The sequence below is a fragment of the Anabrus simplex genome, chromosome 2 (assembly GCF_040414725.1).
Source record: "Anabrus simplex isolate iqAnaSimp1 chromosome 2, ASM4041472v1, whole genome shotgun sequence".
Taxonomy (NCBI): Eukaryota; Metazoa; Arthropoda; class Insecta; order Orthoptera; family Tettigoniidae; genus Anabrus; species Anabrus simplex.
In genome coordinates, this window is record NC_090266.1 from 820,825,166 (window position 1) to 820,839,667 (window position 14,502).

The 14,502-nt window shown below is 36.7% G+C and overlaps 1 protein-coding gene across 3 annotated transcripts in view; it reads left to right on the forward strand.

Moving 5' to 3' along the window:
* Mdr50 (Multi drug resistance 50) overlaps window positions 1–14,502 on the forward strand; it is a 114,180-nt gene that overhangs the window by 44,745 nt on the left and 54,933 nt on the right. For all 3 annotated transcript variants that reach the window (XM_067141510.2, XM_068225862.1, XM_067141511.2), the window contains exons 7-10: window positions 3,199–3,323; window positions 3,739–3,919; window positions 9,633–9,857; window positions 11,328–11,453. In XM_067141510.2, the coding sequence (XP_066997611.2) occupies window positions 3,199–3,323; window positions 3,739–3,919; window positions 9,633–9,857; window positions 11,328–11,453 (657 nt within the window). The remainder of the gene's footprint in view (window positions 1–3,198; window positions 3,324–3,738; window positions 3,920–9,632; window positions 9,858–11,327; window positions 11,454–14,502) is intronic.

Consider the following 14,502-nt stretch of genomic DNA (forward strand, 5'->3'; position numbering starts at 1 on the left):
TTTGAATTGATAGTTACCTCCATTAAGTGAATCCTCGCTTTCGTTATGTCCTCTGACGGAGAGTTCCTGTTTAAGTCGGCGGATGCAGAGTGGGTCTCGGCCCACAATTGGTCCGTGCTCCGACAGCTCTGCACTCTGACCGGCCAACCGAGCAGAGGAGGGGTAGCCACGACTCTACGCCTCTGTATTGGGAGACGGAGAGTGGCTGGTCCCCACCGCCCGCTGTCCTGTGAATGGTTTTCCGCGATTTTTGATTCTCCTGCACTAAGGCGAATGACGGTACAGTTCCTAGTATAGGCCATGGCCGCTAACCCTTCTCCGATACAAATCTCCTGGCCTGAGAGAAGGCGTCACCGTCTAAGAGGCCCGCCTCCCCCTTCAGGGGAAGAATGAAAACATTTAGTAGCAGTTCCTCTCTAACCAACAAACAACCGTTTCATGATTTACCTGTTTGAATCGACTTCTGTGTTGTTCATTTAACTGAAAGTCAATCCTAGTCTTCCTAGATGTTCATTATTTTGTAATTGCAGACAAATATGAATGTGATTTTTCATGATAAATGTTAGATTTTCTAAGATGACTTACGCCACAGAAACCGCTAATATACAGATATCTAGGGTAGTCCCGCATTTTGATATAATCCCCTGTTTTTTTAACTTAATGCACCAAGTAATATAATATTTAAACGACCGAAAGTACAAAATTTTGTCCCGTCAACAAAAGGATTTTGCAAAGACCTGTTTGCTCAAACTTTAGCACATACACGTTGTAATGGTTTGTGCAAACTTCAGTTCATTTTTGAACAGGAGAGGATGTCCAACACAGAAGCTGCTTGCACCACGATAGTTATTGCTTGTTTGACGGAAAAGAAAACAAAAAAGCTAAAAAGAAAGCAGAGAATATGGATGAAGGAATGGTTGAAGAGGAGTGACTGTAGTCATGACCCTTTAGTAGCAGAGCTAAAAATAAGTTCTGCTGTAGACTACAAAAACTATCTTCGAATGTACGCAGATGCGTTCGGTGAGCTGCTAGAAATGATCACACCGTTCAATGGAAAAATAAGTACAGTCACGAGGGAACCAATATCGGCAGAACAGAGATTATTAGCCACTTTGAGATACCGTACCTTCCTATTTTTATAATGCCTCACATTTCACTTTCCACAGTTCAGGCAACTCGTGATAAACTGAGATTAACTCCTGCCAGAATTATTTATTAACGTTTCTTGTTGGCGCCATACTAAACAGGACTCAGGTAGATACAGGAAAGCGTCTTCACATGGCCGACTGTTGTCAAACACTGCCATAGACTTTCAAACCACTTGTCAGGCAGAGAGTGTTGCGCAAATTATTTCGGTCTCTCCCGATTTGTTTCAAACAATTGTGCAACTAGTCAATCCGTACCGGGCGAGTTGGCTGTGCGGTTAGGGGCGCGCAGATACTGGGTTCGAGCCTCACTGTCGGTAGCCCCGAAGATGGTTTTCCGTGGTTTCCCATTTTCACACCAGGAAAATGCTGGGGCTGTACCTTATAAGGCCACGGCCGCTTCCTTCCCACTCCTAGGCCGTCCCTCTCCCATCGTCGCCAAAAGACCTATCTGTGTCGGTGCGACATAAAACAAAATTGTAAAAACATGTCTAACCGTGCCATGCACTCAAAATGTTTGTGCAAAACCCTTTGTTGCGCAAATTGCTTGATCGTATATGGGGCATTTACGAAACTTTGCGCTGCTGAAGAATAAAACTATTTCAGCATTCGATCTTACATGTTATGAACGACTGTAAGCACATGAATAAAAATACATCAAATACAGCTCCTATAATATCGCCTGTAAGGTACAAGAGATTATTTAACTTTCATACGACTGAACACATCTACAACCAAAAATCATATTGGTGTTTCGAGCTAGTACTGTCACGAGAAAGACGGCTATGAGGCTTGCTTGTCCGAGACAACGCGCTGTGCAGAAAGAGATGGCACCCACATGTACGACTAGAAGTTAACTTTAGTAGAGTGTAGTAAAAGTCAACGTGTGGGAGTATACATGGCTATTGGCGCGCTAAATACTGCAAAGTCACATGTTTGATCAAAATAACAACATATATTTTATCGTCAGGATTAAGGGACTAGCCTAGTCCTACTAGTCCATGCGCGGCAAGCCACTGGATATATTATTTTCTTGTTTTCTGTAGCTGATGGTAGATCCATAAACTAAGAAGTACCAGTGACAATTATACTAGCTTATAAAAATTTCGTTACAAAAGTATTTCCTTTATTATTTATTTATTTATTTATTTATTTATTTATTTATTTATTTTATTTGGTTGATGCATTAGTCCGAAGCGTTTTAACTGTGACAAGAGGTGTTAATATGCACATTCAATTATTGCACACTCGGGATATTGGGATACAAAGACTTTGTAAACTACACACTTTTGCCAATAATAATAATAATAATAATAATAATAATAATAATAATAATAATAATAATTAATATCATCACCATCATCATCATCTTCATCTGTAATATAATGTCCTGCATTATCAATAACCTTCTGCCAATGCTGGGCCAGTTTTTCAATCCATGCCGGAAGAAATCTACTTGTTTGGCGTTACGAAGTTAACAAACCCAGCTCGAAGATCATTTTCTTCATGAAAAGAGCACCTTTGCTTATTGTTCGGTAAGGAACGAAGAGATAAAAATCGGAGGATAAGAAAATGAATGCGAGCACATAATAAGGATGAACACAATGACAGGTCAGTGTGGGGAGAGAGAGCGATAGAAGAGACATTGACAAAGATGAAAACACAAGAAGACAAGGAAAAGGACAATCTTCACATCTTCATGCACCACCGTATTCATGTAGTTTTTTCTTCCCTCATCAACTACAGTTCTTCGCAACATGTTTGTTTTTGCTTCCCAGCCTTATCAGTCGGGTGGAAAATATCTATTATCTTGACAGTTCATCAGTTTTGATGAAGGAAGTGTAGTTAAGTGAACTGTATGTGTATTGTACAGTGTGTGCGTGTATCCTGATGACTGCAATGTTCCAGAAAACCCCAGGAATTTCGGAAATAAATTTGACCTCCCAAGTCTCTTATATGAAATAATTACAAAGTCAAATCCATGCATGCTCTGGGACATTAACATACTGTTTAATTTATGGTAGGTTTAAACTAAGTTATGCACATCTTGTAGGTATCATCTAAGCTTGCCAAGCAGGAACTGGAAGCTTATGGAAAAGCTGGATCCATTGCAGAGGAAGTGTTAAGTTCGATGCGGACCGTCATTGCTTTTGGAGGACAAGAAAAGGAAGCAGAAAGGTACGTTAATCAACTCCTTCGTTATTTCATCACTATGGCAATGGCAAAACAGAACGAGTATTGAACTGGTTTATGGTAATAGGATTAACTACTTACTTGAGCACTTGGTGTTAGGTCACTGACTGTGCATTGTGTGTGTAAATAACTTGTACTTGATGACCTATTTGTATTATTTAGTGTTTTTCTTCTAATTTCACAACATAATAAGAAACTAGATGGAAAAGTTCGTGTTTACTGAAAACAGTTTATTAAAAAGTACTTCATTACTGGTATATCTCTGTATTGTGCCATTAACCCCACAAATGCTTCAGTACATTAATTATAAATATACTTGGGATAGCATTCCTTCCAGTATTATCTGGCAAAATCCTAGTGCTTTTTGAGAACTGGAAGATCTGTTTTTGATGTTTTACAGATATTCAAAGAATCTCGTCTATGCTCGAAATATCAATGTGAAACGAGGTTTCTTCAATGGACTTGGATTTGGGCTACTGTGGTTTTTCATTTATGCAAGCTATGCGCTTGCCTTCTGGTATGGTGTAGGTCTTGTCATAGATAAGGATGATTCGACTTACACACCTGCAGTCATGGTTACAGTAAGTTAAAATAATATTACTATTATCAGATAATCTTAAATTTTAGAACTAATCCTTTAGTTCAAAGACCACTGCTTATCATTTAAACTTCAGTATTTTTGCAAGAATTGGAACTTTAACCTATATACAGAAGGGTCCAAAAATGTATACATGTTTATGTATCAGTTATTTATGAAATTTTAAAAAATCTGAATCGAATTGTGGTGGTAAAGTCTAGCATTATGATTTCTCTAAAGAGGGTTACAGTCACTATGCCATCTTGTGATGGTCAGGAGGGTCGAACAAAATGGCGTCAGCATGTCTGTTGGTCAAATATTGTAACACCATTTTGAAGTGTCATTTACAGTTGGAGATGATGTAAGATGAATTTTGTAGAAAGTAAAATGAAGTGTGTTCATCACACGATTGTCTGATGAATTTCATTTTAAATTAAACGGTACGCATAGGTAAATATCAAGCGAAATTGGGTCTCCTATACGGTTAGAAAGAGAAACAAATTTATTGTGGAAAGTTTCAGTGAGTTAAATCATCCTATTTACTAGTCGTTGCAAAAATTATGTGGGTGTTTACTAATTTTGGCACACTCCTATCAGACACAAATTAGTAAGAAATTGAAGGGGAAGAAAAGGAAAGCATTCAAAATCAGGGACTGAAATTTAGGTAAGAAGGCAAATAAGGTATGACTTTGGTATTATATATTTCGTAAATAAGAAGAAGAATATGATAACACATGTTTGGGAGTTTGGTATTAGTAACGGTACCTACATAATGACATAAAATCATTATAAGTTATACTTCTTCAAAGGGAGGGTGGAAGATGAAAGGGACAATTTCTTGGAGGACATTTTCAGCACCCTATTTGTAGATTGCATGACTTGGTATTGCACCCTTTACCGGTAGAGCTGCGGTGTTTAGTAGTGGTTCTTGCCTCGGCTTGAAATGAAATACTTACCGCTAGTGAAGATTCCCTCTGCAGGGGTGATCAGTTCAAGGTTGTCTTTGAGTGCAATGATACGGATTACCAAAGTGAAGGCTAAACTATATTACTAAATAAATAATAATACTCCGACACAGACTGATAGTTTAAAATATAAAAATGTATTAATAAAATTAAACAATCCCTCACCCATAAACCAAATAAGAAAGATAAAAGTGGCTATTATTAGTAAAAGTGTAGCTAAGTAATCAAATAATGAAAATGTAACTTAATTTGTTCAAACATTTATATTTCCCAAAGGTTACATGAAAACTCATTAACAAAAATTATTAATTACACTAATTAATTAACGTACAAATCATGGATTCTCGTACACTGATTGTACATTAACTCGACGATTACTATTATCTAAACATGTTTTACAAACAAGCAAAGTTAGGAATGTGGATACAATAAAAAACATGTGTCACTGAAAATTTCAGGAAACTAGCCACTGAAATATACCATAACCTGGTACAATGTGCGTGCTAAAGTTTTAATACCCCAGAACATTCACAAATAACGGAGTCATTACATTACCTTATAAATGATTAAAATATCATTTTCAAATAAACCTTGAAATCATTGTGTAAAAATCCATTATGTGAAAATCACAGTCTATATCTTAATTTTAACCATAGTTATCTGAACGGCTGTAACTGATAATTCTTAATTGACGTAAGATTGGTTCTATTATCTTAGATAATTTATTTTACAATTTTTCTGTTCAGTAACATAAATACTTGTGATTTTCGCTTAAAGTAAACTCGTGTCCTCATCCCGAGGTGGTGTAGCTCTTATCAGGCACACCCCCATTGGAGGTGAGCTGCATGTAGCATTTCAACTACATTCCAGCCCTCCTGCCATTCTTACATTTCTAGCAGTACTGGGAAGCGAACCCGGGCCACTGAGGAGGCAGCTAATAGTGCTAACTGTTACTCTACGGTGGCGGACATTGTCGCTTGAGTAACATCAATAAATCTAAGAAGTATTTACAGAATTATTACGCGAGCAGTCTACCTCCCTAACATTAAATAAATCACTGTGGGTAACTCTCCCATTCAAAAAAAGAAAGAATAAAATGTCAACTATATTACACTGGGAGTTACAGTCAAATACCATCTACATTAGCCAACTCAAAATAATAAAGCACAGCTGAAATGAAAGACATCCTATTTCTAACACTACTCTAATTTATCTACACGCAGATTATTCAACGCACATAACTACAAATGAACACTCTAGCACCGAATTGCTTAAATGTCTGATTCTACGAGGTTTGTTCATTTCAATGTCCATGGAGTTCAAATCAGTTAAATTAGCGCTTGCCATGACCATGTGTGTTGTTTCATGGCTATTTTTACGGTTAGCAATAGTGAACTTAGATTGATTTGTCATTCAAAAATGAAATAAATTTACTAACGATACAAGAAAATATGTAAACAGGCGATGTCAACAAAAACTACATTATAACAAATTCAAAAGCATTACCATAATAAAAATATCCTATATCCAATATATTGGCAAACTCAATTGGGTGTTCGGGTTAACTCGACAATATTGCCGTGATTGTAAATCTCTAACGGATTAGGTGCGTAATCACACTAAATTGCGATGTTGCGTCACATTGGTTTTCTTAATCTGTCCTACGATTCTTATATTTATCTGTGAGCATTTACTTCATATTATTTTCCTCAGCTTATCAGCTGGCATACGAATTAATTTGTCCGCTCATATAATTTTACTATTTCCATCAGCTCATCCACGGACTTTAAATTCGCCTCAGCTCATGTGCTGGCATTTAATTTTCATCATCTCATCCGCTGGCATTTAATTCTCATCAGCTCATGCACTGGCATATAAATTCCTCTTTATTTATTTCCAATGAGAAGACTATATTATAACACTCTATAAATGCACTGATCTGGACCTCTTCCATATTCAATAAACATCGTCACTCAACATCGCATCTTCAAATAGATTAAATAACTCCTTTTACAACATTAATTAATTCCCAGTTGATTTTCCAGGATATTTTCTTAAAATACAAACGCATCGGAATAACCATCAACATTATCATACTGAAATATGTAATCGTTGTGTGATCATAACTGTTACCTGTGGTCCAAATTTCTCATAACCAACATTTAGCTACATGTGCCTGTCTACATCACTAAAATGATCTCTTTGAAAATACAATCAAAGAAAGACAAAAAGGTTACTAATTCACACTTATAAATATTACTATTGTCTTCGACGGCGCGACTCGCCTGGTTACTTTCAATATCAAAATGACCATGAACATAAAATCAAACGTTATTACTCTCTACACTTTCGTCAAATAAACACTTGCGGCACCTAATTTAGACTTGAATGCAGGCCTTTACATTAACGTCTAAATGTTTTCGATATTAATAAAAATAATTACAATAACTGTGCGTGAATAAAGAAAAATATATGCAAAGATATTGACTGTGCTCCTAACTACGACACTAAACAAAACACTGATTAATAATAGTGCTGACAACTCGCGGAATAATAATATACATTTATTGTAAAATACATCATAGATTTTATTAATTATGACGTACTCACTTAGATGCAATCTCGTTTACCCCATGGTCCGCGCTGGCGTCCGTCCTTGGTGAATTAAAACATGTTGATCTCAATAATGGACATTTTCATATTCTTGCCGTACCCACACATGGTCTTGCTTAACTTAATTCTACACACGTTACACAATCTTGAAGCCTTAAATCTAACACACATCCTACAACATACAATATTAACACATTTATGTTATAACTTGTTTAATTTAACACTTATCAATTTTAGCGATTCTAATGTGGTTAACACGATTGTGTTCCTTCCGCGCTACGTGTTTTGGTCAGCTGTACTCCCGTAACTTTGTAGCAGATACTGCTATTCTGAGTTTCCTTTACCTGCTTCGAGCAAGGTCAACTCGTGAAGACTTTATTGTGTGCGGTCATTAGCCTATTCTGGAAATTCCGCCCTGCTTGCACACTCACATTCTACTGACCACGTCAGAAACAGTTGTACTATTGTTTCTTTTACAAACCTCGGCTCGCGCCTTCTACAAATGAAGGAAATCGAAAGAACTTTACAACTGCCGGCTGGTCAACGTTTAAACATGCGTCCGTTTGCCTGTGAAACTGTTTATGATTTGAGATTAAGAAACCTCAGAAAACTGAAACACTATTTGAAGTGTCAATTCCTCTTATAAATTCTCCATTTTATCACAATTCTGTTACTGCTCCTCGAAATCTACCTTAATTTCTTAAGTCATTAGTTTGAAATCGGCAGTGCCATCTCAAAGATAAAACTATTGGACATCTTCCCGTGGTTACTACTATAGAATATTTTCTAAGTGTCATGCAACTATTTACTTAGAGTACAGCGATCACAACTCACGTCTTTACCGGCTGACAGTCCACAGTACGACCGATTTGACAAGAGCTGCTCATCTCCTACCTTCCTTCAAGTTCTGGCGGAAGGATATCACTACAATGATCGAGGATCTTAGCTATTAATAACATCACTTTTCTACACTAAAAGTCGTATCAATTCACTATCCGTCTTGCGGAACTCACAAAATCACTGCGTTTCAATTGAGATGCCATGACTCAAGAATCGATCGTTCGTTTTTAAATAACTTTGAAGGCTGGGGTAGTGATATTTTGCTTCGCAGATTTGATGACGTAGTCAAGATATGGCGGTAGCCTCTAACATCTGCTTCGCTAATAGGCACTTTCTCATTATTAATTTCCTGATCCACAATTAACATTTTCACTTACTTCTAAATTTTCTTATTTTTATCTAGTGTTCTATTCACACAAAATCTTATTTAACTCATATCACATACCACGGATTGACTGAATAATCTTGACCGTTACTTTTAAAATTGTAGAAATGGCGAATTTTTATTGGCTGAGGTGTCTTCAATGTTCTTCTGTCTGGATGATTCCAAGGCAAATAAGGAGTTTCGGGTAGATGGTTTGGATCTTCCTTCTCTGTCTAACTGCAGTTTCTTTGTCTGCTATTCAATAGAAAGTTCCCTCGTTCGTTCGTTCGTTCGTTGTTCCCCAAACTTTCTCGAACATCTGCACCGGATATGCAAGCTATCTCTTCAGATATAATGTTTTTTGATCAAAACAGAGCATGAAATTTTGTGACTCGAGTGGCTTAGTACGCTACTCCGGAGGTCTTTGAAGATTTTCCGCTGTATTGGAACTGAAATTTGCTGTAGGCCCCTACTGGCAAAAAGCACATATACTATTTATTGAAATTAATATTTTATTCCAATCAGACTCGACCAGATGGGTGCAGTATATAACCTAAATCAAGATTTAGCAATTAATTTTCACTCTTGAAATGCTAGTAGACGTTGAAATTATAATTACTGTACATGATTTGACAAACAAATTACGAATACTATGCTTATTACTGAAAAATATATTTCTAGTCTAAAAAGCATCAAAACTTGTTACTTTATGCTATTCATTGATAAACTGAATAACTGAGAACTTGATATTACTTCTAATGTAGATTAAGGCACAGGACAACCAAATTTAACGCGTTACGAGAAGAGAATAATAACAATGAGGAGATTCGCGCTAAATTCCACTTTCATGTATACTAGGTATCTCATTTTAAAGTTAAGAAATATTATTCTTAAATGTCTAAATGATCTATTAATTATAAACTTTCTGTTAACAGGTATTCTTTGGTGTAATGATGGGGTCAATGAATTTTGGTATGGCGTCACCATTAATCGAGACATTTGGTATTTCAAAAGGTGCAGGAGCAAAGGTATTTGCTATAATTGACAGAGTATCACCCATCAACAGCTGGTCTTCAGAAGGTGAACAGCCTAGCAATATCAATGGATCAATCAAATTCTCCAATGTGCATTTTGAATATCCATCAAGAAAGGATGTGAAGGTACTGTATTGTATTATGATGAATCTACAGAGTGTTCTAAACGTATTAATTTTTTATACAGAATTTCATCTTAAGCTAGTAGCAATATCAGATAAGCATTGTTTCTGACCTATACTGTACAGAAGAAACTTGAGAAGTTGTGATCCACATCCTACACTGAGATATGAATAGTTAATTTCAGAAACAAGAAGTCACTATTTAGGTCATGTTGATTTAACAGTAAGGTTACCTTCTATATATGTACATTCATAATTTCAAACAGAAGAAAACATGGCAGTTACTACTGAGAGTTTTAGATAGCCATGGAAAGTGGCATTTAATGTTGATACACGTAAGTCAGTGACTTACATTCTTTTTGCACTTAAAAGCCCATACATGGAGGAAGTTGCAAAAGGTAAATAAAAAGGAACTGCACAGTATGGTATTTTCCCGTCGGGAGCATTCATTTCTTCCGTATAGCATAACTTTCCCTGCTTTGAAAAGAAACTGAATCAGTGTGATCGAATTTACACATTGAAGGATTACATTGAACTGATTGTAATATCCAGCTAGAAGAATAGTTTTCAAGTAGCGATCCCAGATTGTTTATAAAACACTAGTGGCACCGGTGGCGAAGATATTACAAGAAAAATCTTACGTCTCTTGAGACATCAGAGAGAGAAGTTCCAAGGCTATAGAAAGATCAATTCAAAATCAGCCAGTATGGTATGTTCATTTTAGCCACCTTGTCAGTAATGACAGTGTAATTATTGTACGGAACTTTATTGATGGCCTGCGGTGTCATAATATTCCACACAACAAGTGTTTAACAACTGAGTTTTCATGCCACTTCAGCACATCCTGAATGGTGTTTACCAATAAAGACGAAGACAGTTGAAGATATTTTCAAACTGATGGACATATCCCTCAGGAGGAGACTAGAACATTCTATACGAAACTATTACGCAGCTGGCCAGTTTTCGCAATGTTTCCAGGGACTAGAAGAAGCAAACTTGCGCATAATGATATATCCCTTTATATTTTTATGTATTATATTCTTAACATAAGGTACTAATTTGAAGCTTTTCTATGTTTATATTTATTCAAAATATTAAAAAAATTATTATGTTTTAGCCTACCATGTGATTATTTCAGAAATAAGTGAATGGTTTTATTAATAGAAAGGAATGATTTAGAATATTTTTTTTACTAAACAAAAATGGCAAACATCTCTGTAAAATGATATAGAGCTCGTAATAAACTGGCATTATATGTTTATGGTAATAATATTCTCGCAAGAAGGCTTTTTTGTAATTACTGAAAAGTTAGGTTACTGTTCACCGACTTATTTGTTTCTGAAATAAAATATTCATATGGTAGGAAGTAAAATGCCACCAAGCATGTGTAAACCTATATTCAAATATTTTTCTTGTATGCCAAGTCAACGTTAAATCTTTCCCCAAAAAATTAAAAAAAGATTTCTATCAACAGATTCTGAAAGGGCTTAACCTGACCATAAATCGAGGTGAAACAGTGGCACTGGTTGGAAGTTCTGGTTGTGGCAAATCTACGTGCATTCAGCTGATTCAACGGTTCTATGATCCGATTCAGGGCACGGTGAGTGACGAACGTACAGTTGAACTACATGATTATTCTGAATTGTTAATATTCTAACGGTCTTTTTCTATCAACAATATGTTTTTCAGTAGATAACAACATACTCACTGACCTCGTTTACAAATATCAAAATTTCTCATTAGGTAACCCCTGCCTGTACTTAACATTACATACAGATTTTATTGCACAGGCTTGTTGTTTTTATTTTTATAAGAATTACTGGCTTTGATCTCTTAAATTATTAACAAGAATGAATGCTCAGGTCAGCTGATACTCAACTTCAGCTGTCTGGATAAATTGTCCCAGGATATGATGCAAAAATAACACTGGAAAAATCTCAATGATATAATCAGAGTCATCAAGAACCAGTATGTTAAGATTATCTATGCAAGAAATCTTTCATGCTGTCAGACTTCTGTGTGTCTATATTTAGGGAGGCATATCCTTGCCTGCTGCCTTCCTACCATCTGTCATACATGCTCCATTGTATAATTATTTGTAATCCTGCGGTAAAATCAATTTCAGACTCTTAATAACTGAGGCTAACACTAAGCAATGTGACACTGTTTCGCAATAATTTAATATTGGCAAGTGCCATTTACCAGAGCGTCTGTCATCGGTATCACTCTGCATGTTGGAAAATATACAATGAATATTACGCAATACACTAGGTCAGAGGTTCTCAACCTATTGTAAGATTGTACCCTTCACTTATGGCTAAAAGTTCGTTGTATCCCCACGAAATGAAAGGTTTAAAAATATGAGTAGCCGACTAATTTTGAGGCATTTTTAGTTGAGTATAAACCATTATTTTACATACACATCGTAAATAAGACGAGATTGTGAAATTAAATACATTTTTACAACACATCACAAGACATATAAGAGTTTGGGTCTGTATCAAGTATAATACAATGATAATAAAGTAACACCGAATACCGTGTTTGTATAAAGTTTTCACAAAATGCTAGATTTTAGCCTCAATATCAAATTCATACATAAGGATGAGCAGTTTTCGATCTTAATTCTGGAATTCAGACATTGCGAACCATCAGCATTTCAATGGTATGTATGGGCCTGCATGGCGTGACACAGTTTTGTGATGTGTCGTAGTCCAGGTGAATCTTCAAGCGAAGCGTGGCTCCCTATATACATATTTAACTTTCTTCTTATTTATTTCCATATTTCAATTTTTCTTTATTTTCCCCAGAAGGCTGCTCGCATACCCCAGTAACGCGTACCACAATTTGAGAATCAGTGCCCTGGGGTATTGTTCTGGATCTTCGCCGAGTCAGAGTTGCTTGGTCCGCATAATACTCCCTTCCTAGCCGACGAGCTACTGATGATGACTCAAAAGGCTCGGGTACCTATACCAAAATCGACGACGATGTCAAGCACCACATCAATGTTGGCTGAATGGAATGGTGATTGCTGATAGATGTCCTGTGCGACAGACGGATAACAATTGAACTTAAACGGAAAGTTTAAAGGATGATCGTGTGACCTGCTCTGAATTATGGCTTCGAATTCTGGGCAAGGCATAAGAAGCACGATCATCAAATGCACGCCACAGAGATGCGTATACAGTAGTGGCCTGCGAGCATTACTTTGACCGACCGAGTGCGTAATGATCACGTCAACCTGCAGAGTCACTGTTATCAGTTAGTAACTAGAGGAGAAACAACTCCGCTGGTACGAGCACTCAAACGGCGTGATGATCATCATCATGTACATAAAGCTCTTGCCATTGCGGAGCCAAGGAGAGGCTGAGGGTGCCCAAGAACAACATTGTGGCGGGCAGCTAAAGCCAACTTCCAATGGCCCAGACTCTGTATGGATCAGAAAGTGGACCCTGAGTGATACTCAGAAGACCTTCCTACACCGCGAGCATGTATACGGCCAGGAAAGAAAATACCGGTACAAAAGTGGCAAGGTGTTTACTTTGATTCATGATTTGAATTAATGGAAGGAGCAAATGAGAGAAATTCTCTAGTCCTCTAAAAATTGCCCGTGTTCTGTCCCAGAATATTGAATACATTACCTTCCCTTAAAGGGTTCAGTAACTACCTAAGCTTTACAAAAATGTAGTAAATTATAGAAGAACATATGCTATATGTTCCTTACATAAGGAATTAGTAAAGGAAAAGTGCAGTAATTATTGTTTAATAAAGTCTCTTCTTACGCAATAAGCAATGATCATTTCTGTAGTTAGCTAAACATTGGATAATATTACAAATAAATAGGCGAGGAAAGGGATTAATTGTACATCATTTAAGGGGTTAGAATGATACGGTCATTCTCATATTTAGTGTATCATTAATAACAGGTTTGTTAAGTTAAATGGATGACAAAATTGTACTTTCAAGATTGTCATATTAAATTCTTGAACACTGCTGTTCATTACGATACATAAAAACACTAAGGATATGTATTCAATTATTAGGTCTTTATTGAAAATGAAAATGAAAACCTACAACCTGTTTTCCAGCAGTGACCGGGTCAGGGATGTAATGAATGAATCATATATAGGCTATTATTATGATGGGGTCGCCACTCCCAAAGTGATATATTAGTGAATGATTGATGCTATGAAATGAGAATAGAGAGTCTTGCTGGAATGAAAGATGACAGGGAAAACCGGAGTACCCGGAGAAAAACCTGTCCCGCCTTCGCTTTGTCCAGCACAAATCTCCCATGGAATGACCGGAATTTGAACCACGGTATCCAGCGGCGAGAGGCCGACGCGCTGCCGTCTGAGCCACGGAGGCTTAGGTCTTTATTATTAAGGTAAAATCAATTACCTCATTAGAGAGCTCTAATTTGCTGTCATCAGCAACCGAGGACATGAAGTCTTGAAGTTTTGTATTTATTTCCAACACTGGTATTAAAATGATGTTTTTGCAGGACTTCTCTGTTTGCGTCGTTGTCTTCGTATTCACCACCCATTTATATTAGGTATATGGATTGATAAAGCAGATTCTGAGCTGTGTTTGAGTGCTCTAACACTCTCCAACCTTCCCCCTTTAGGTCACTATGATTTACTTAATTT